General features: G+C 38.5%; 1 protein-coding gene across 1 annotated transcript in view; it reads left to right on the top strand.

Moving 5' to 3' along the window:
- Window positions 1-348: 348 nt before the first annotated feature.
- The window catches only part of skap1 (src kinase associated phosphoprotein 1), a 46,035-nt gene continuing 22,273 nt past the window's right edge, over window positions 349-24,110 (top strand). The window contains exons 1-8 of the mRNA XM_088439200.1: window positions 349-475; window positions 685-779; window positions 1,631-1,782; window positions 1,905-1,946; window positions 3,545-3,650; window positions 4,082-4,107; window positions 5,028-5,144; window positions 23,507-23,587. Coding sequence (XP_088295326.1) covers window positions 467-475; window positions 685-779; window positions 1,631-1,782; window positions 1,905-1,946; window positions 3,545-3,650; window positions 4,082-4,107; window positions 5,028-5,144; window positions 23,507-23,587 — 628 coding nt within the window. The 5' untranslated portion in view covers window positions 349-466. The remainder of the gene's footprint in view (window positions 476-684; window positions 780-1,630; window positions 1,783-1,904; window positions 1,947-3,544; window positions 3,651-4,081; window positions 4,108-5,027; window positions 5,145-23,506; window positions 23,588-24,110) is intronic.

A 24,110-nucleotide genomic window follows, 5' to 3' on the forward strand; every position in this document is an offset into this window, starting at 1 on the left:
CAAAGCAGCAGTATGTCGTCATCATTATTTAAAAAAAAACAAAAAACAAAAAACATCCCAATGGATAAACTCGTGCAACAAATTCTGTCTTTAAAAACATTCACTGGGTGTATACACTCCAGGTTAAACATTCTAGGGCAGCCATTTTATTGTGAAATGTTTCGCAGCCATTATCTCTGAGTGTTACCAACTCTTGTACAATAGGTGGCAATGTACACCTGAACATTGTCTGCAATCGGTTAATAATGTATGTTTGTATGGTAATTGAAAGACGAAGTCTTATAATTAAAATTTCCCAGTTCTATGAACGCAACATTCAAATAAACAGGAAGACCGTCCAGTATGTTCGAACATCAATACTTGCAAAGCTTTTTTTTATTGTTCGGTGTAAGGTTGGCAGGACTTAACAAGACATTGATGTTTTAGTAGTTTAACTAGAGCGCACAGTCGACAAAAAAGACCTCTAATGAAACAGGTGGATAAAAATTATAGATGATAATTTGGATATGTGTAACTAACCTAATTAAGATAAAACACGAATTTAAAATTGCGTTGGGTGACAGTTTGGCCGGTAGTATCTTTATTATAAATTTGATTAACTTCTAAATGTATTTATTTAAAAATTAAAAAATTCTGGGTTGAATGGTCACGTGGGTCTTACGTTTCAATGACGTACCGTTTTAGCCCCACCCATCACACCTGGCCTTTTCATATAGCAAACAACCCAAAATGGCGTTGGTGCTCAAACGGGACTTCAATGCAATTAGGAAGCAATTAAGGTAAGTTCGAGCTTATTAAAACTACGTGTAAATGGCCTAATGCTTGTACATATCAAATGCATTTGTTACATTTAAAAAGACGACCGAAAGTTTGGGTTCGTCAAATGCGGATGTTTGAGGTGTTTAAATCAAACTCACGCAAAAAACGCAGTAGAAACATAACCACGATAAGTGACGTCATGACATTATTTAAGGTGTGTAGAAGTTTAAATTTATTTACAATTTGTTTACATTTATGCAATAGAAGTGATATAAACAAAAATTTCTCTGTAGCTACCCTGCGTAATGCACTGCACTACTTTAGCTCTATTTTGCTTCATAGCCATTCAAGCTGATCATTCAAATAAGCCCGAAGGCTGAGATTTTAATTGAAAAGATTTATAACGATACAAATATCTGCTAAAATATAAACCTTAATGCTACAGTCTTGGACTAACTTTATTGTAATGAGGTATTCATATAATTAGTTTTGACTTGCATACCAGTAAGTTAGGACAGCTCCAAATAGCAGGTTGCACAAATCACGTAAACATTTTCTTCAAAATATTGTTGTAGAATAGTGTATGACACAAGGAAGAATGAAAATTGTGTCCAGAAGCTATAAAGGCCTTAGAAGTAATTAAATATTATTTTGGCCATTTGAAACACTCAGTTTGCTATAATGTCACCTCCTTACTTGTAGAGAATGGTTTAGTCTTAGTAAAGGTCTGCGCTATACTGTATGTTAAATGTTAAATGGTGTTTTAAGTAAATATAAGCAACATAGGAAGGGAGACCCTAAATTTTTCTTCTATACTTTTTCTTTCTTTTTTTTTTTTTTTTTTTAACTTTTCTATGGCTTGATGCTGTAGGACGAGCTCGGGCCTTCACTTCCTGTCAACCCTGCTGTCAGCATCAACTGAGAAACCACAGGAAGTTATCATCTTGCGTCCACGCCCCCATAATGCACAGTCGCATGTGCACCTCGATGCTACTGGCACGGAAGTTGGCTTTCGGAGCGCAGGTGGTTTTTGTTTCTGTGTCAACGCTGTAACAGGACGTCGGGTCGGGTGTGCGGGGTAAAAGGCAATAGGAAGTCTCGTCGAGCGCTGCCAGTCCAGACGGTGTTGCACTTGTGGATTTCAGGAATGGGGACCCTTCCAAATGACATCAGGAGACTACTAGATGGTAAAGTTGCTCTGCTTTGTTTTTTTTGTTTTTTTTAATACACTATTTTTAAATCTTAAGTGATTGAAGTGACTGAGTAAAAATATAATGTGATACATGGCACCATAGTGGATTGGAAGTGATCCAGAACAAAATGAATAAGTACATCATTCACACCCAGGCTAAAGCTCTAGGCCTTTGGACATACATTTGCATGTGTCAAGATATGACTGAGGGTGAGAGAGAATCAAATCAGATTAGAGATGTTGGCCAACCTGTTTTTTTTTTTTCCACCAGTTTTATTTGCTGTCTGTAACATGCGGCATCATTTAGAACGGTTGTTCTCAACCTGTTTTCAATGGTACACCTCCTGTGTATTTATTCATTTATTTTTTTCCAAGTACCCCCTTAACCAATGAAAAGTATTTTTGGTTGAAAAAAACAAAACAGAGTGCTGTGCCTTTTTTTCCGATTTATTGAGCTTTTTTTCATTGAACGTTTAATGATATCTGGGCTTTTTTATAATATACTGTAGCTCATGTATTCATAAATTGTAATCTCATCAATACATTGTATTCATAAATGCATACAACGTTGTGCAGAGGAGTCACTAAAGGATAATTTAGCAATGATAAATATGCAAAATATACCTTACATTTATTTGTGGAGTCTCTTGAGAAATTTACAATAAACAAAATGGGCTGGAGTACACGAGTTGTTTCTTCCAATTAATTTGCTCTTAAATTGAACTGAAAAATGTACTGGAATGTCCAACATGTCTATGCAGTCGGAAACCCTGTAAATTTTTCACATAATTTAAGCGATGCTAACACTGGCAGGTTATTTCTAATTTTTTTCATGCCCGTGTGGAAATTGTATGATTTGAAAATAAAATCACTTAAAGGGACAGTGTGTAAGATTGAGACCGTTATTCATTACGGACAGCAGGAAGTGCTGAATTTACCATTGTCCCTAGTTATAACAGACATGGCCGCCTCCGGAGGAGTGTCACCCCCCCATGTAATATGATTTAATATTAACTAGCCCCACCATTATATTTAAAACATACTGTTGGTCATTAAGAATACATTTATTTGCAAGTTTTTAAAATTTATAATCATTTAATTTATTCCTTTTTAATGAAAAACAGTCTAAATCTTACAAATTGCCCCTTTAAAGTGTAACATTATAATCGAGATTTTTTTTGTGCACCAACTGGGTATAAATTGGACTTTACAGAAGCATTCTGAGTCACATTTTTATTTTATTAAATATTGTAGAAACATACATTGAAAAAATCTGATTTTACAAAAAAAAAATCAAATGGGCATCGTGCCTTGCATGGTGAAGGAAAAAAAGCCACTGACACTTTTAATGTCTCTTTTAATGATCATTAAGTAAAAGAGATTATAGAGTTAATTATGATAGTACTTGCTTTTAACTTTATGATATTAGCCCCAAGTGCGTTCATGTATCAAAGAATAGTCACATTCCAAATATGAACACAATAAGCACCATTTTCTCATTTTCCTAATGGATCTAAGGTCTGTTGAGTACACTTCTTACCGTCGTTTTAACAATATAAGATCTTTCCTTTTTCTCTCTCCCTTTGTGTTCAGACTGCGAGCTTTTTGTAGCCGAGATCCTTCAGGACGAGCAGCTGAGTGAAAATGCTTCCGAAACCCGCAAAGTCCTACTGAATAATTTCAGGGTGGTGCACGTGAGGTAAACGTTGACATCATCAGTAGTTAGCCCCCCCCCCCCCCCCCCCCCCCCCCTTTTTTTTTTTTTTAATTTTTGAAAGGACCACTCAAGCGTCACGGTCTAATTTCATGGCCCAATTATCTAATGTTTTCTGCTAATACTGAACAAGAACTCTAATTGGTGCTGTAATTGCCTTAAACACAGTTTGTGACATTCAGATGAACTCATTGAGTCTAATGGCTTGTTGCCTATTGCGGTTATCAGTTTTTTAAAGATCTCATGCAAGAGAACCTTTTTCTTATTTTCTTTTAATTTGATTCAATTTGTGAACGCGATAGTAGCAAAATCTGTAGTAAGGAAAATGTCCGGAAACTCTGTGATACAAAGCGTATGCGCTGGCTTTGTGGTCTTTAACTTAAGAAGCTGACTTGATATTTTTTTTTTCTTCGCAGAAACCCTCAGGAATTCCCCTTCCGCTGTAAGTATCATGCGTGTGCACATGCCATTAGCAACAACCTAGTGGAGTGAATGTTTGCAAGCCCCACTAAGATGGTGTGATGTAGCAAAGTACTAATATTTAAAAAAAATATTTACGTAATGAAGATACCTGCTGAAAATGTGAAGAGACAGAACTATGTAGGAGGCACAGTACTATATTTTTGTTTATCCAAAAATGCTTTGCGTAGGTTTGTACCATTTCTGGCTTGTTTACTGGAAAATTGCAGCGCTCCTGACATCATGTTTAAAAGTTACCAAAATAAAGGCTCACAACAATTTGCAAAGGAGTCCCTATAACATCTTTTTGCAGAAGTTGCTTCATGTTCCAATCGGTCTGCTCTTAATTTGAAAAGGTTAACATAATGTTTCTGTTCAATGTGCCGATACCCTCAGAAATGTTAAAATCTTATGTACCCCCTGAAGTGCTTTCGTGTGCCCCTAAAGATACTCTTAACTGCTGCTTAAGAGCACCCCGTTGGCAAACTGGTTTCAGGCTGCAATGGCTGATTTTAGAGTGGCTCGTTGTTGGCCCTGAGTGCGCGCATGTCACACTGGGGGTGGGGGATTGTGAGAAGGGGAATCTGGAGTGGACTCTGGAGGGTAACCCATTATAGCCAGTGTGTGGACAGATCTAATTAAAAAAAAGACCAGAAAGGTCCGTTTTTCTTTTTCAGTTAGCTAAATTAGCTTTTTTTGTTTCCGCAGTTCACATTCTAAACGTTAATATTGTATGTAAATAACAGGAAAATTATTTTTGGTCTTCAGTACGTTTCAGAATCTGTTCATTTTTGTAGTTCAATGAAGAAGTCAGGTCAGTACTTTTATACTTGAGTACTTATACTCAAGTACTTCCTTTAGCCAGCCAATGCTGACTTCCCTGTCCTCCGCTGCCCCATTCAGCCGATTCCAGGGAAGAAGACGGTTCTGACGACAACCGCAGCTCCAGCCTGGGCCGCTCCGCGCCGTCTGACGACGCTTCGCTGGCCTCCGACAATCAGGACGAAGGAGCGGCTGAGTGTAAGTGCCCACCGTCTCACCCTCCGCGCGTGTGTGTTATAGATGGAGCGAGGCAATTAAAAGGAAGAGTTATTGTTCGTTTCCTCTGAGAAAGCTGCCTGGCTGCACTTTTAACACCCTCTCAGATGGCCTCTTCACTCCACAGGAAGCGCACATTGTTGTCCTAATTTGAGAAAACAGATCACGCCATACCTCCGTGACATCACCGACTCCTCCCTTGAACCCCCTCCCTCCGCTATTGGCCAGTGAGCAGGTGGGCTACCGCTGCTCCCTCACTGGCCTGATTGGTGAGCTCGAGCGCCCCCCGGTGGTGGTTGCGTGTTGTTGGCGGGCCACACAGGCGGTAGGCTGCGTAGCTGTGGGCTAACGCAGCCTGTGATTGATTGAGCCCCGGCCCCTCTATTCTTTCACAAGCGGGTTTGAAATACAACACTGTACCTGAGGGGCCATGTGTGTCCTGTCCCTCTCTGGCTTTATCAATCTTTCCCTCCATCTTACTCCCTCCCTCCTCATCAGAATTTTTGTATTCCCAATTCGCTGCGCCAGCTAATCGCCCTTGACATGCCGCAGGTGGGCATTATAGACTTGGGTGCGTCTGGTGCCCATTTCTTTCTTTATTTATTTTTTTTAGGGAGCACATGTAGACTATTTTGTGCGCACAGAGAGGGAAATGTTTCTGGTGGTTTTAGCACGCTGCTCATTAATGCCAGCTGGTTGTCGTCAAATATGGCTACGTCAAATCTTGCGTCTCCGAGGTAGGGAAAATGCTGCAGATGGGCTGGATGATCGTATTTTTTTCCTGTAGTATTTTCTTTAAAATAGCAGCGTGGTGGATGAGCGGCTAGTACATTTGCTTCGAGGTTCAGAGGCCGTGGTTTCGACTGCGGGTTTTGCATTGCATTGAGCTTCTTCACGTGTTTTGAATGAACATGCATGTTAAGGTCATTGAAAACTAACATCCTTTGAAAAATGTTACATTTTCAAAAATATTGTGGTCAGAATAATGGATGGATGAATGGATGGATTTTTTTTTAAGTCCAATTGCTTTTTAATAAGCTTTATTTTTTTCAATGTCCTCTCCTGATGTATTTAAATACAAAAGCATTACCTAAAATATGGATTAATTGAGCACGTACTTTCTTAAAGCAATCTATTACTTCTGTACTTAATTATCTGAAGTAATTGATTACTTTAGTGCAGTACTTCATTCATTTACTCTCAGCCATTTTTAACCTTCAACCAAACATTTTTTTTTTTTATAATGTAAATAAGTACCTAGGAATGAATGTCTGGACTCTTTCAAAAAAAATGCATTAAGGATTGAATTAATAAAGTATCAGTGGTTGGTATCGACAGCCTTCACAATGACCCAATACCTTAAAATAAGGCTAGCCAGTCTCTTGAACTAAAGTGAGTTTTGGCCCTATACTTAATCGTGTGTGCGTGTGTGTGTGTGTGTGTGTGTGTGTGTGTGTGTGTGTGTGTGTGTATATGTATATATACTTTTTTACATTTTATATCCAATTGTATACTGTAGCCAATAGGTTAGGCTTACACTAAAAGGCATTGCAAATGAACCTTGAATTGATACAAACCTAATGTATTCAGTTAGCAGCATTCAGTTTGACTTTTTTGAAGCGGTCCCTAAGACAACAAACCAATTGAGCCTAAACATAAGGCAATGTATCATAAACAAGGTTTTTGGCCTCTTTTTCTCGGCAGCATCTCGCAAGCTCCAACCACCACGTCGTCTAGCAATGGGCGACATATAGCCATTTTCCGATTTTGCTGTAACCGCTTTTTCGAAACCTTTGCCAGCGCGCGTCACCGTTGTCAGTGTTAAACGTGAACGATAGCCAATTAGCTCCCCAATGAGCAATTTGGCCCAAATCAAACAACATCAGATAGCCGGACTTGAAACGTAAACATTTTAGCGCGGCATTAACAAGCGCAACCTTTGCTTCCCGGAGAGGCGCCTCTGGCACTGTGCGATTCTTTCTCATGATGGTGTTAGCGTAGTGAATGGCTTGTGTCCTCAGCCAAAGGGCATGTGGAGTTCAAAGTTCAACTTGTGTTCACTGGGTGCACTTTCATGCAGGGGGGAAAAAAACACTTAATGAAAATCAGTGACATCATACGTCAGGCGGTGCTCATTTAAATTCCCCTGGGATGTATTTGATTGGACTGGAAGGAGTTGCGCTCATATCTTGCGTGGGGGGAATCATTCACTCATTTTCTACTTCTTAATCACTATATTGAGATTTTTATCAAGCGGACGATATAATTCACTCATGAGTCGAATGAAAAATAATTTTGGGGCGCGTGTTTAATTATGTCATTGCTGTTGCATAATTACAGCGCTCTGGATCAACGTCAGCTAGTTTACCTTGTGTAATCAATATTCAGCAAAAAGATACATCAGGGGTGTCAAATTAATTTTTATTGCAGGCTGCTTTGTCATGACGGTGAAACCAAGTAAATGGTTTTACAAATACACTTCGATTAGATGGATTATTCATTTTGGAATCAGGATCCAAGTTTGTTCAATTGCTCTTCAAGTTACTGGAAAAAAAAAGGGTTAGAAAATATCTTGCACAGCATTATTATTTATTACACTTGAAAATATGGAATTTGAGAACATATTTTCGCAAGAATCATGGAAGTTGACATTTTTTGACAAGTTTTGATCTTTGTGGGCCACATAAAATTGTGTGGTGGGCCGGATCTAGTCCTCGAGTCTTGAGTTGCGACATACATTCCAATAACAATAAATAGATTTAAAGTGAGTGCATTTCACAAAATTCTTACAAATAAAAAGACCCACAATGAGTAACTGGCAAGTCATCGATCAAAGTGATTATGTTGGTTCATCATTTTGAGATCTTGCGTAATTGTGCAAAGCCTTAGATTTATAATACTGATTTTTTACATTGATTAAAGATAAATATTAACAAACATGCAAAAAAAATCACAATTTTTCTTAATTTGGATAAAATCATTAACAGAACGCATTTGTGCATGCTTTATTTGAAATAATATGCTATTTTTGAATAAAGCATTAGTATTTTTTTTTTAATCTGATTTGATTACTCTTGCCACATCTTGTCTCATACTGAGAGTTAGTACCCCCAAAACTGATTTTTTTTTTTTTTAATTCCATATGGAGGCATTATGTCATGCACTTTTTTTTCCCAGTGAGCATTAATATTCACTACTTTAAAAAATACATTGTGGGATATGGTATAGCCATGATATGGGGCAATGTTTGGCAACCTTTTTGGAATATGTGGCATATTTTTCAGCAAAGTGCCCTTTTCATAAGTGCAAAGCATTTTTGGATAAGAAAAATGACTTCTAAATGAACTGGAGCTACATTTAGTATCTCTTTGCTTATTTTACTCAGCAAATGTTCGTCACCAATGACTGCATTAGCACTGGGCGATTTGGCCAAATTTCAGTTGTCATCAGTCATTCTGGCCATTTTAATTTAATCAATTTTAAGAGAAGCATTAAACGCAACAAACATTTATTTAAACGTTTGATTTATTTGGGAAAAAGTTGTTAATTATTCTGACGAATCGAATGAATACTGCTTTATAATCAGGTTTAACATAATCTTAGTTTAATTAATGTTCATAGCTTATGATTATGAGTGCATTAATTGACCATCTTGAACACTAATATTTTGTCTATAATTGATTTGACAAACTATGATTATTTTTTATGTACCGTTAATACCTTTAAAAATATGTTTTTTTTTACTTGTTGTCAACTGAAAATAAAATCATTAGTGCTTATCTAACCACCAATCATGGCTTACCTGTTGGTCATGTGACGTTCAGAAGCTGAAGCACGATTGATTGGTCGTTACTCAAATTAACTCATTTTGTACTAAAGATGTCATTTTGTCATTGCTTAGTTGTGTTTGTGTTTTATTTTTATGTATTTTTTTTAGGCTAAGGGATTGTCGAAAATTGTCTGGTACTTCTCAGAGTTAATTATAGACAAAATATTAACTTTTTGCTTTGAAAATGAGCTAAAACGTGGATTATCCTTTTAAATGCTACAAGTATCTAGGTACGTTCCAATTGTAAACATGTCTTGTAAACCACCTAACCAGATTATTGCCACTTTTGCAAAGATTAAGGTTAAAATAAAAAATAAAAATACAAGATGGCAAAAATATTTTTCAAATCTTCAATTTTTAAAATGACAAATTGCACAGCCCTAATGTGCATCTACTTAAAGCTCAAAGGCATACAGCATTTTGCAAAGGAGTCATTATACCACAATCTAGCAATAATTTGCTTCATGTTCCAATTAGTTTACCCTTACTTTGCAAAGAACTGTTCCTTTTGCGGCTTTAAAAAACATTAGATTTGCTGATCCCTGCAAAAACGTGTTAATATCTCACGTACCTCAAATGCCTTCACAAACAGCCATTTGAGAACCCATCATATAGAGGATAACATATTCTCACCGCACATTGGAACAGCGCTACAAAATGGCGACCTGACTTTACGGTAGAGCGACTCCCAACGTAACCTCTGTGCTTATTTTGCCGATCATTTCCTCATATTTGCGAGCTCCTCATGGGCGAGGATGAATCATTCTCAGTAATGGCCGCGCGCGAGTGCCAAGCGGACGGCTGCGTTCTCCGTCGCCCGGCTTTGATGAGATGCGGCGGCCCGTTGTCTTCGGCGGAGCGCCTGACACCAGATTTGTAATGGCTGACGGGAACAGATGGAGGCTCCATTGTTAGGCCGGCTGTCTGCATGCTAATGTGAACTGCGTTTCACCCGCTGACCGCACCGCTGACCCCTCCGCGCGCCTGCGTCCTCGCCGCGGCCTCGTCTGACGCCGACCGTGCCCTCCACCTCGCGCTGGGCTATTTGGGGCTCATGCACCGTGCATCATTTTTCACCCACCCACCCACACACATATGTATACACACATACCCCTCCTTTTTTGCATGCATCACATTCCTGCACATCTAAATACATAAACACGGAGGTAAAAGGCTTTGTCATTTGCCACACACGCGCACACTGTACATATTCGTGTCAACGATCTGGTACAGAATCATTTTCAAAATGGACAAATGGGCACAGTCATTCCAACGTCAGATAAGCATCGAATTCATTCGTTTTAAAAAAAAATTTAATTCTAATATTTTGAAATTGGAGATCCAAGCCAATTTATTTGTGTCCACTCTAGTTGACATTTGTTTTTGGTCTCTATCTTTGGACTACCTTGAACTACACTATTAAGCCCTAGTGTCCACAGCGGGGGACATCCTGGCATGTGTTTGGGTGGAATGCAATTAACTTTGCTCTTTTGCGAGACAAAATAGACATTAATGAATAGGCTGGGCCTCAAGGGGGGATATATATATATATATATATATATATATATATATATATATATATATATATATATATATATATATATATATATATTATTTTTTATATATATATATATATATATATATATATATATATATAAAATAATAGTTTTAATTGTGTTTATTTCCTAGTTTTCTTATATTTCAAATCAATTAATGCTTACTTAATATGATAATTGAAATAAAAAAGAAACAATAATTCTCCAATAGATAACAATAGATTTCAGCAAATATGAGAGACTCATGATTATGTACATTTTTATTAGATTTATTTAACCAATTCCTTTAAAATGTTAAATGTGTAAAATTGTTTTTTATTTATTTTAATTTCACACTCAATAAATCAGGGGCTCAACCAATTAAATTCCAAGGATGGCAGGACTAGCCTACGGGCCTGTTCTCAAAACAACCAGCCAGGGATGGGACATTGTAATTTCGTTGGAATGTGGTCATTTGAAAATGTAAACAATTGCAGGGATTTCTAGGGATTTGGGGGGGGCTATATAGCCATTTTGATGACCAAACCAGTAAATGGATCACCAAAAAATGTTACAGCATTTTCTCCACTGCCAAGTCAAGAAAAAAAATCCTGTTCTGGAGTGAAGAAATAGAAATGAACTCATTCTTGAAAAGACAATTCAACAGAACGATCAACAACAGATTAATCAATCACTTAATAATCATCAATGGTAGTTGATGCTGGGCGATTTTCACCAATCATTTTGAGCAATTGCAATTTTATTCAAATTTAATGGAATAAACAAACCCAATAAACATTTGTTTGATATAGTGAAAAACACATCCTATGGGAAAATATTTAGACACTAATAACATATACTGATTTTACATTATTTTTAATATGAATTTAATATTCATAGTTTGTGCATAACTTGCTTAAATGTCACAATTAACTCATTCAAGCACTGACTGAGTTAAGTTGACATCAACTATTGTAAACATGTCTTGCAAAGCACTCAACATTTTGCCACTTTTGCAAAACATTTTACGATTTAAAAACTTTCAAATCTCCAATTTTGAAAACAACAAATCAATCGAATGAATTTGATTTATTGCTCTGTCCTAGTTATTGATATTTGCCTGTTTTCTATCTTGCTAAATCGTTTTTGCTAATTATTTTTTTGCGTAAATTAATATACTGAATGATAACATAATGGGAATTTCAGAAGATTTCTTATTTTAAAATCAGTTAACTTTGATTTAATAAGGTGAACTTAAAATGAAAAAATATGTTTTACAGCAAATAAGGGTTACTGTAAATTATTTCTTTATTATGTATTACCAGGCTCTTAGTGATGTACATTTATTCAGTTAACAATTTACTTTCTAAAAAAAAACAAAAAAATTCTTGTTTGAATTGTGACACCCTCCATTTTCAAATTAAACGATTTTCAGACTTTATAGAACGCGGGTAGTGTTGCTCAGGTGTCCATTTTGATTGCCTTAACGAAACCTGCCTCGCTTTGTATTTATTAACTGTAGAGATCTCTCATGTCCTATATTTGGCGATTGAGTGAAGGCAGGTGTTTTTGCTGCCTATTTAAGGAACGCCCGGCTTCCCTCCAGCAATTACAGTATTGGCCAAGGAATTTTGCGGCATTATAACCAGTGTGAAGTGATGTCTCATGGCTTTCTCATTTGAATACGAGCAGCCAATCTGCAGTAACAACATTATTACGGCGAGGCGGCAAATGGAATATTAAATCTAAAGGCTGCCAGTTTGGAACGGCGTTACGAGAGCCAGTGCGCTCGAAAAGCGAAATGTTCTCCATCAGCAACCTTCTCGCTGCCAACTGGCTCCTCGCGAGGCGCCAAGTTGACTTACGGAGAACTTTGAGAGCGTGAGATTAGGTTTGATGCTTGACTTTGAAGTGACATCTACACACAAAATAGTTTTTGCTTACTTTTATCACTGAGAAGAAGAAGAATGCATGTTCATTTAAAGCTAGCCAGCATTAGCTCAACATTTATGCTATCAAAAAAAAAATATTCCTATGACAATGCTACAACTTGGAACTAAATCACAATGCTAAATAAGCTCATGGTTTTGGAAAAATGCACATAATTTCAGTAATTAATGTTTTGTACCTAGTTACAAAGCATGGGATGAGATCTCATGTAACGAGATCTTGCGAGATGAAGAGTTCCATGAGATATATATATATATATATATATATATATAAGTTTTTTAAAAGTGGAGAACATAGGAGAATGCACTGCCTTTTACTGCTCTTACAGCAAAACAGGCTGCTAATTGTGGTGAGAATGAGTGGGGAAAAAAACATGTTACCATACCCACTAGAGTAGTGTTGTATTTAGAATTTTTTTCCCTGAAGCGTGTCGCAACAACGGCTGACTTTATAACACAAAACTGCTGCTGCTGGAGAATCATGAGTCGCGGTTCGATACAAACAGCACAACGTTGTTCTGAAATCACATTCAATCACCAATTCACCGCGCTAAAAAAACGTCTTAATTACTCTGGCGTTTTATTGTATGGTGCCTGTTGCCAGCGTTTAGTGCAGCCTCTAGCATAAATCAGCCGCTAGCTAGCAGCACTTGAGTGCTCTTTCAGCGGGTGAGAGCAGATTACCTTTCAAAGGCAGTTTAATAGAGGAAAAAGTATCTGCATACATTAATCCTGACAGTTGCTGTTCGTAACGATCGCTTTTGAACAAACCGTGCTAACTCAAATGTTTAACAAAAAAAGTTGATTTAAAAAAATGTCATTCACAATGATGTGGAACTGTGTTAGTTTTCTGTGTTTCTATTTGTTTTTTGCCTAGCTATGTATGTATGTGTGTATATATATATATATATATATATATATATATAAACCCAAATTCTCAATTTCTGCAGCCCTTAATGTGAAAGATTTAGAACGTTTTTCATTAAAAAAAAAAAATGATAAAAAAGTAAATGATAGTAAATTTAACGACCTTAACGATTAACAGTATGTTTTAAAAATAATCGTAGTTCTAGTTATCATTAAATGATATTACATGGGGGGTGGCACCCCTCCGGAGGCTGCCATGTCTTTTATGGCTATGGAAAATGGTAAATGCAGGTCCTCCTGCTGTCTGTAATGAAAAAGAGTCTAAATCTTACACATTGTCCCTTTAAGGAAAAATACAGGTTACTCTAATTACTTCCAAGTGGCAAAATATTTCCGTCATATTGTTGATGAAAAGGATGGTGGGATATTGGCAGATTAAACAACAATGGTTTGTAAACACCGCAAAAAAAAATAGGCCAAAGTGGAAAATTTATATGAGGCGTTATTTTACATGACACATTTCTCCTTACTGACTGAATGTCGCATATCTGGTCTCGTGGGATTTGTGTATACAGTATGTGTAACCATTTTGTCATCTTTGGAACTTAAGTCAACCTCGCCGAGGTACCCGCGTCCAGCGCGGGCTTAGTCTGCGACAAGTTTGCGACCTGATCACAGCTGTGACCGCGTTTGGCGGCGGCTCGTTTGCCACGCAGGCGACAAGTACGCTAATGACCTCCACGCCGGCTCGTTCCCCTCCGCTCGCTTTCCCGGCGAGGCGGGCGGCCATTACGAGGCGGCGACAAGCGCTTTGCATGGCTGCGACTGTTCGCCATCAGGGTTCAAAAGTTCACCGCGTTCCCCTGGGGGCTACTGTGCTGCCGCCGCTGCTGCTGCTGCAGATGCTGATAGTCTTCTTCGCTCGCCCCCTCCTCTTTCTCTCTCTCTCTCTCTCTCTGTTTATACTATTAATCTTGTGCTCTCTCTCTCTCTCTCTCTCTCTCTCTCACACACACTCACACTCATTCACACTGGCTGGCAAGACGAGAGTGGCTTGAAGGGGGGATTTGGACGTATTTAACCAAAGGGTATCCATCACCCCCCCCCCCCCCCCCCCCCCCCCCCCCCTCAACACACACACACACACACACACACACACACACAATTGCTGTGCAGCGGTTGCATCCTCCCAGTTTGTCTCACGCAGCCTCGCTCCTCGTTTGCTTTGTTTTATCGTCTCGCCCGTTCTAATTACAACCGCCGCTCGCCTCCGGTGCGACTCTCCGAGCGCTCGGATGAGAGAGGGTGGAAAAAAAAGAAGAAAAAAAACGAAAAAGGCAGAGGGAAATTGTACTGCGGTCCATCTGTAAGGCGGCGCGGGCAGAATGCAAAGTGGGAAGTCCTAATCTCCCCCCGAGCTGTCAATGTCACAGACAAATAGCAAAACTATCAGATGCGGCGGGTTCACGCAGAGGTTAGCGTTCCCAGGTACCCACCCGCGCGCGCGCTCCTCCTTTCTCTGCTGCCTTGCTAATGAGAATTTGATTTTGCCCTCCACTGGAATCCATTTCTGGAGATGAATGAAGTTGCGATGCCAAGCCCAGGTGGCCTCGCTGATTTCTTAGGGAAATAAATGGAGATGGGAGCTCGGCGCCGGGCCGCTGGCGCGCACGCTTTAACCCGCTCGCAAAGCCTCTGGGATCCGTGTGTTTAATTGTTACTCTAATGAGCACTTTAGACTCATTAACATGCCCTTGCGGACTTATTGGAGGATGTTGACCACGCATCCCTCTTGACGACGCCGGGCCGAGCCAAGTGGGCCAGCGCCGCCGTGCCTTTGTTGTCTTTACTCGCGGAGTTTTTGACATATAGTTAATGGACGGGGATTAGGGAAATTCTTTTGGCGCGCGAGAATGTCTTAGCTGGAAACGCTGTTTTGACAAAGCTGTGTGTTTGTTTTTTAACTTTAAACATTTCAAACAGAAACTCAATCACATTAGAATGGGCTTTTTGCTCAAAGAGGAGATTACAAACCCAATTACATGTGTTATTTATTTTTCATGATTTTGATTTGTACTTTTCATAGGCATGGTACTTAGTGATGTTCACATTGTATGAAACATTAAAATAACATTTAAGCATGATTACCATAGTGTTGAAAACAAAAACCAGAAACTATGTTATACCTTTTTTATTATTAATTGTTTTACACGTCATTTCTTCTTTGGCAATTACATTGACTTTACGTGTGTGTGTGTGTGTGTGTGTGTGTTTAATTAGTCTGTAATTAGGATTCACACAATTTATTCAAGAAAAATATTTTTGTAATACAAGTAATACAAATTATTACCTTTTAAATGGAAATATAGAACGATAGTTTTTAAGTATTTACATTTTGTGTTTGATTTTGACATCTCAAAAGGTATACCAAAATACAAAAAATCTCAGCACATTTTTACCCTTCTAATTTTAGCTTGTTTTTTTAAAGCATATAAAGGCATTGGTGAGAAAGTTGATTTCTAGAAATTACAATAATTATTTACTTAAAAAAAAATCAAAATATGACCGTTTGAATCCAAGGAAACTTTTGTCACCACTTGTATTAGTAGTTTAACAAACAATTCTGCTGTTTAGCACAATTCTTAGTTAAAATAACAATAATCAGCAATTGTTTAAGAAAAATGACAGTATTATTGCTGAAGAACCCCGATAAGAAAATATGTACTGAGTATTAGTGCCATTCCAGCGGAAATAAAAGCAAGTAAAAATTGCAATAACCGTCCGTTTAAGCGTGTTGATTTTTCCCAAAGCGTTTCAGCCTCCAGGCTGGCTTTGACGGCCTCGTGTCCCGTTTTTATCGCCCATCCGCCGCCTCTGTGGGCCCCCAACGCCTCCGTTGTTAGTATTTATATTCCTTTTTCACCTCCGCTGTCCGAGCGGCAGAAAAGCGTCCCCTGCGATTAGAGGATCATTGTATCTGCACTTAAGCATTTGAATGGTGGTAGTAAATCTCCAAAAGGGAAATTCAGGGTCACCGTCAACGCCGCTTATGGCTGCCCAGGGGGAAGCCCATGTCACGTAGTAAATTTAGCCCCTTTAGTGTTCTTTGCGTGTGCTGCGCGCGCAATGGAAGTGTCATCTCCAGCTATGCCATCGCCAAGATGAACAACTTCTGTACAAGTTGGGGGAAAGTTCAGAGCACGGAGGCATTGCTGAAAATATATAAAGTGCGCAAAAAATGTATTTGGTGTGCATATACAGTATATTGTGGCCATAAAATAGCTAAAGTGTCATGTGCAAAATGCAAATTTGTGGTCTCAAAATCCTAAATTGTGACCACTATATATATATTTGCACCCACTCAGACATGTTGGTAAACAAATGAAATGCACTTTTATTAAAGACGGCAATATTTTTTTTCCTTCCTTGCTGTTTGTAGAGCTTATGCGTTCCATTTGCTCACCCAACTGTCCAAAACTGATATTAATATTAGTCGTCTGTATTTTGTTCCTGCATTAGTCGTCACAAATTTGTATTTTTGCGCCATCCTAGGACACAAATGAACTGTCTTTGTTCATGTCTTCACATGAGAATTTCATTTTGGTTACAAATGATTATTGTGGAATAGGTATAATGTGCGCATGAAATATTAATTTGCGCATCTGATGATATTCACATATAGGTCAAAGATCAACAAAGCCAAATGATTCAAGTTAATTATAAATAAAAATAAAACAATGACAAATCAGTATTGAGCAAACCAACTTATACTGATTTATACCTTGTGTATAAATTGGTTTGATAAAACCCCACTAATTTGGTGATAATTCGATTCAAGGCCAAAACATTGTAAAATATAATATGTATAGTATGTGTATTTATGTTATAAATGTAATACTGTAATGTAATATACATACACTATATATAGAATGTATATATAACATTTTATAAGGTCCAGCAAAATAAATACATTAAAGGGAGAAAAAAAAAAAATATATATATATATATATATATTTTTTTTTTTTTGATTTTATTTTTTCTGCTGGACCTTACATTGCATGTATGTATAAAGTTCATATATTCATGTGCACATGAAATACTAATAATGTTTAAAATTCACATTAACAACATGAGGTCTTGATTAGCAAAGTGTATCTTTACTTCCCTAGTTCCCTCTCAATTTGCTAACAACTGTTCAGCTATGATTTTACTATTTAAGCTGCATTTTGTGAGCATAATATTAGTATTTCTTGCACGTTAGCTAATATGTATTTCTTGCGCACATATAGTTTGGCCACAATGTTATTCCCCGCACCCCTCCTATGTCAAGTCTGAAGCGCCGTATGAAATTTCTTGAAAAACAAAATAAGAGAAAACTTCCTCTGTTCAAAACCGGCCCCGGAAATTGCCCAATCACTCTCCGCTTTGCGTTCGGGCCTCCGAAGGCTTTTTACCTGCGGAGATTTGTGACTTAATCTGATTGACGCGCCTGATCAAAAAGCCCAGCATAAATTGCCTGTGCCATTAAAGCTGATTAGATGAGGACGCAGGCATCTCCCGGGCCCGCCGTAATGCGCCGCATGTTGTGTGTGCATTAGGAGCTTCTAAACACGCTCTCTGTATCGACGACTCGGGTCCTAATCAAATCAAGGCGAGGGAGGAGGGTAAGGGAGGACGCGGCGCCCTTAACCTCAGTGCCTGTCGGTCTGCGCGCCGGCTGCAGGGACTCGCCGCAAAGGCCTCCCCGTCCGTAATGAGGAAAAATGTGTCAATTTGGCCAGGGCCCGTGTGCAGATTGAGGGCCGGGCGGGTGAAGGTGCACCCAGTGAATCCTTTTTCCTAATCAAGGACGCCATCGGAGAGGCTCTGCGGTCGCCGGCTCCCTGGAATCGGCAGCATTCCTCCCCGCGGCCCCCTCAGGGCCGGGCCGCCTCTCTTTGCCTTCTGTTTCACCTCATCAGCAGGGTTCACGCGGGGGTCACGTCCCGCCACCTCCCCCAAACGCTGCATCAATGCAATGCCTCTCGCATCCAAGGACTAAGCACAGCAGAGAGGAAACATATGACATCTTCATGCCTACCTGCGCTTTGTCACCTCCCGGGCTCATCCCACTAAGTGCGGAATGCTAGCTCGCGCAAAATACACCTCGCAAGCGTTTTTTTTTTTTTATCGCGACGCAAGATCAGCTGTGGCTTCTATACTGCGTTTCAAAGTGGTCACCTAGACAACGTACGTATGTATGCTAGAATATATGTACATATTTTAGGGATGTACAGCTCACCGACATAAGACTGATATCTTGGACCAAACTAAGTTAAATTTAATGAAGCAACAAATCATCACTAACATCAAATCATTTTTTCCTGTTGCGTAAATTAAAGGACGATTCTATACATATCTCTAAGAAGAAGGTGCTATACGATTCAAGGGCAGGACATATTCAAATATTCAAACAGATTCTCTGATTCATATCACTAGTCACGTGTTTAAATGTGAATATGTGTGTGTGTGTGTGTGTGTGTATATCTATGTATAGGTATGTACTGAATGTATACTGTATACACTTATTTAAAAAAAAAAAAAATTATATATATATATATATATATATAAAAATATGTATGTATGTATATATATATATATATATATATATATATATATATTTTAGAGAGCCGTCAAACTGTTTAAAATGCGATTAATCTCACCTTTTGAATCGTACTAATTTGCAGATTTTTTTTCCCCCCAAATATCAGCATAGGAGCGTCTCAAAATAGCCGGCACATTCCATCCTAAAGACATAATTATACTGTACCTCTTTACAGTTTAGACATTTAATCCCATGTATTTATTTACAATCTTTTATACATGGTCCTTAATTGGGCTGAGCAATTTTGAAAAACAATATATTTGCAATTTTCATCTCTATGTAACTACCATGTTACCCATTGAACCCCATAGACGAATTTATATGTTTTTACAGAGTCCAGACATTAAATCCATACTTATTTACTGTATTTTTTTTACTTCAAATAGTAAGGTAAATGAGTGCCTGAAAATACCTAGCACATAATGAGTTAAATTCAAATTAAATCAAATTACATGAGTCAATTGATTTAATTAAAAACGTTTTTTATGAGCCATTTTAATGAGTACCTTATTTTGTGTCATTTATATCTACATTTGTTGTTGGTTCGCAAGTAGCATTCTTGCTAGCGGCTACGTTATACATGTTTGGCTTTGGGTGCTGTACTGCATGTTTAATACGACACGCTTTGATGAAAAAACAGTGTAACAATGTAAATGTATGCAGTTTTACCTAAAATCATGTTATTTATTTTTTTTGTAAGTGTCAGCAATTCCAACCATTGACCTGATCGCTAAGCTACAAAGTAATAGCAACCTGTGTTAACTTTAGCACCCAAGGAGAAGGCAATATAAATAATGGAAAAAAGCCAGCATTGTCACTAAATTTCTCGCTCATTACATAATACACATCATCAAAGAAAACACTGACGGATAGCTTTTAACTTCCATGTTTGGCTTCCTGCGGCTACAATGAAATGGCCTTTTCCAAAGCGCCGCCACCTGCTGTGTGAAGCAGTACAGTCACGGTAGCATCTCCATACTCTTTCGCATCATCTTCTCTGGATCTCCGCTGCAAGAACGCTGCATTATGATCACCGCTAGTTTTAATGCAGCGTATTAGTAGTGCCGCCTGTGCGTTTCCTTCCATTCCTGATTGACTTTGAGCTCGACCGGAGTGGATTTTAATGAGAGTAGTCATTAAGTGCCTCTGCCGCTCACCCGTCAATCATCAGCGTTCAGTCTTCCGAGCTCGTAACGTCACGCTGAGATGGTGTGAGTAACCAAATGAGAGATGTGCCAAACAGCTGGCCACCCCATGCATTGTGGTGTAGACTCTCCTTGAAGCTAATGTCTGTCTTTCTCTCCATGTTTATTACTTATATATCCATCTATAGTCTCTATCTATGGTCTATTTTTCTACAGTGGTGCCTTGCGATATGCCCTGACTTATGTTCAAATCCTTGACCAAAATACTTGTCTGAAATCATCTTTCTCCATTGAAATGAATGGAAATGCCAATAATCCACCAAATGACAGTCTATATCATTCTACTTAGTGAGATATGTCAATAATAACCAATTTAAATCAAACATAAATAGTTGACCAATTTTTGCCATGTTGAATTCACGTTGTGCTGTGTGTGGCTTCGACACCTGTTTCACAACTAGTAAGTTCCACTAACATTAGTCTTTTTTTTTTTTTTTTTATGATATGCACTGTGTTCTTAAAGAATTACACAGATGCTATTTGTTAGCTCCTCTTTCGCATTGTTTGCTAGCTATTTGGTTTGTTTTTAAGTCCAAAAATAATTGTTGTCTTTCATGTTTGTTTGATGGTAAGCTACTGAGTGGTAATAAGCAGCTTGATTCCTTTTTTTCTGGAAAAAAAATAAAGAAAAAATTCTGAAGGGTTGTATTTGTTCCATAGCTAGCTAGCAGCCAGAATACAGTGCGTGTATCTTATTTTTTGGCAAAAAAAAAAAAAAAAACCCTCCAAAGACATGTCACTGGTATCTCAAGGCAGCGCTGTATCGCTGTCTATTTTTGTCTCGATATAAACCTGTCGTTCATTTCTGCTTTTTTTGAGTCTTTTTGTTGCTACTCCACTTCACTTTCATTTAGCAAACACGCCGCATCCGTCCGCTTGTCTCTGCGGCTAATTGCGCTCCACTAAATAGTTTATGCGGGAAAGATCGATCCGTTCCCATCAAATTAATGTCAATAGCGGAGCTGTGGATGGTGCTAATTAAAACTCAAAAGGGGATGAAAATGAAGTCGTGCTATTGGCCTGAATAATTGATTGAGCAATTTATGACTTTTATGAAAGAGTGCAGCCGTCTGCTTGCAGATTTTGATGAAGTCTTTATGACTAGTATTAGAGGGCAGTAGTGGGCAAAATGTGGCTTGCGGGCCACGTAAGCTTCTTTCTGTTTCTTCAGCATGCCTGCTGAGGATTTAAATTTTTTTTAATTGTTATATTTTTATTTATTGCATTCCTTAAGCTGTTTTCCCCCCTTTCTACCTTTAGGTTACTGAGTGATTTCCTCTTCCGTTACATATTTTGTCAGATATTGTAAATGTTAAGCAGCTAGCCTTTAGCATCTGATCATCTATTGCAAAAGATTTTTTTTTTTTTTTTGCATCAAAATATCCAGTGATTCATGAACAGTAACTTTTCAACACATGTCTTCAAAAAACGTTAGAGTAGGCGATTTAGACAAGGATTTACCTACAACAAAAAAACATTTATTGTGATTGTTGTATATGCTGCCCCCATGTGGAATAATGTAGAACAATCCTATTTTCTTGAGGTGACGTGAGGTCAGGTGACTCAGGAGTGTACTTTCCGCCTAAATGTGTGATGTTTATTGACTCAAGCATGTTGCACCTACTTCGCCATTAGCTGGGCTCGACCTCTTGAGACGAATGAAGAGCGAGGAAGCAGACGGATGAGGGGATTAGCAGGCAGGCTGCCGGCGGATAGATGAGGTGGGGGAGCGTAATGGTCTCCGTTTGTTATGATGGACTGAATTGGGTTCTTTGACAAAGCCGCCCCTTCTCGCACCTCCGTATTTATAGTGTCGGCGGTCGGTCCATCCACAAAGACGGAATTGGAGATACGTTAACGCCTGTGCGACTCGCTCATCTGTCAAAATAGTACACTCTGAATGCAGGAGAAATCACAGAGCTTCCGGAAAGTTTCATCTGCGCTTCAGATGAAGCGCTTGAAACAAAGCACACTTGCTTTTACATGGAGAATAGGGATAAAGTCACGCTCGTTTATGGCACTATTTTCCGCCAAATAAGATGTCCTTAGTTGAAAACTATTTACTCGTTTAAAAATACAAAATGCGTTTAGAAAAATAATGTCACCTTTTTACATTATTCTTTGATTTTAAAAGGATGTCATGTAAAATATTCTTTGCAATAGTATGTTCTATGAGGTGCCACTATGCAGCTTTCTAATTAATTTTGCATTTTAGAACCGTGAATTGAGCAAAAAAATCCACCCGGCGGCGTCCTTTTTTCTGAGCCATTTGTTTCTGTGATGTCATTTCCGATTGGTTGACAGTGGAAATGTCAAAATGGCTGCCCTCTGAGATGGATAAAAGGGGGACAGCGCTTCTCAAATGGGGGGAATCTTTTCCTGCTCGTATCAGCAAAACTAATGCGATGATATGATGAAAGAGTTAGTTTTCAAATTAAGCGCAAATGAATTGAAACAAACATAATTGCAAAATTGTGTTGAGGTTTTTGCAAAATATTTTATTCCTTTAAATGATGTTTTATACGAGTGTGAAATGTCATTAGTGATGCAATTCTCCTGCAGACAAACCAGAAATTAAACTAAAGTTGCTACAAGAGCTACCTTAGGGGGTCTGTAATTTGGCAGCCACCTCCAAATTTTCTAGAAATACTCTAGAAAAACACTGCGTTAACCCTCGGCTTGCCTCCCACTGGGCCAATTCCAGGTGACAAATGATTATGTAGGGAGCTGAACTTTGTTTTTGACGTACGGAAACGACACATCCCAACGCGACCCCCGAGGCCCACCTTGGGTCAGTTTCATCATTTTTTTTTTTTTTTTGGTTGAAGGCTGAAAAAAGACACCTATATACACATTTTTTTCCCCAAGAGCTTCAACGGTAACATAAACAAGTACTTATCCGTACATTTGTCATTAAAGTCACTGATGTAAACTTTTGAAATGAAAGGGTTTTGAGTCTCGGGTGCAGCGTGAGCAGATGAATGTCTGCAGAGCTTAGCAGCACTGTAAATGTATTGATCTCACTTCCCAAAGCCTGGCGGCCATGTATTTGATCCATAGTGCGCAGGCTTACATCGCCATCATGACCCGCCTCGGGAATAAAGATCATCCTGGAAGGAATTGGTGCCGGGATGATTAAAGATGATTTAAAAGCCACAAGCAGCGATGAATGGGCCCTTTTTTGGCCAGTCCTCGAAATAATCCTCATTCTCATTCACATTCTCCGCCTACGTTGGATGGCATAGGCAAAAATATAGGGGCTCGAGCTCTCAATCTTTTTCATGGTTTTTCATGAAGTTTTCTTTATGTTTTAAGATTTTGAAGACATCCCACTCACTGCGGCTCAAGACCTTGGAAACATCCTGAGGCAGGGCTTCTTGGAAAAGAAACGTCGAGGTATTACAACGGGCATCTTTTTGGTGCGGTAAACCTGAGTCACATCTCGACTTGCTTGGATAACACGCATGGAAAACTAAACTGTTTTTTTGTGTGTTTTACACCCTCTTCTTGCTCATCTGGGGCACAGCCAGAATTTTGGGGTGACCATGATGACACACCCCAATGAATGGGGGCCAATTTCAAATTCCTTAAGGCATAGTCCGCTTATTTAGACGTTTTCAGCTGTAAAGAAAAAGTTGATTTTGTTTTTATTTAAATAACACAATTTTTGTTTGTGTTCAGTTAATACGTTTAAAAACACATTTTTATCATTTTGGTGTTGACAGTACCTGTACTAAAGGCCTATTTGTCCCAAACTTCAGCACATGTGATCTCATTTTTAGTCAACAGCAAGTGGCAAAATGTTTTTTTTTTTTTTTAAGTATTAATAGTACGTGAAAAATAATTCCGTCCTCAAATTAATTCGAGACAAAATAATCACATCCTACCACTGAAATTTTCTAAATAACTGGAGGATCCC

This window comes from Hippichthys cyanospilos, chromosome 17, assembly GCF_059441005.1.
Source record: "Hippichthys cyanospilos isolate Australia breed blue-spotted pipefish chromosome 17, RoL_Hcya_1.0, whole genome shotgun sequence".
Taxonomy (NCBI): domain Eukaryota; kingdom Metazoa; phylum Chordata; class Actinopteri; order Syngnathiformes; family Syngnathidae; genus Hippichthys; species Hippichthys cyanospilos.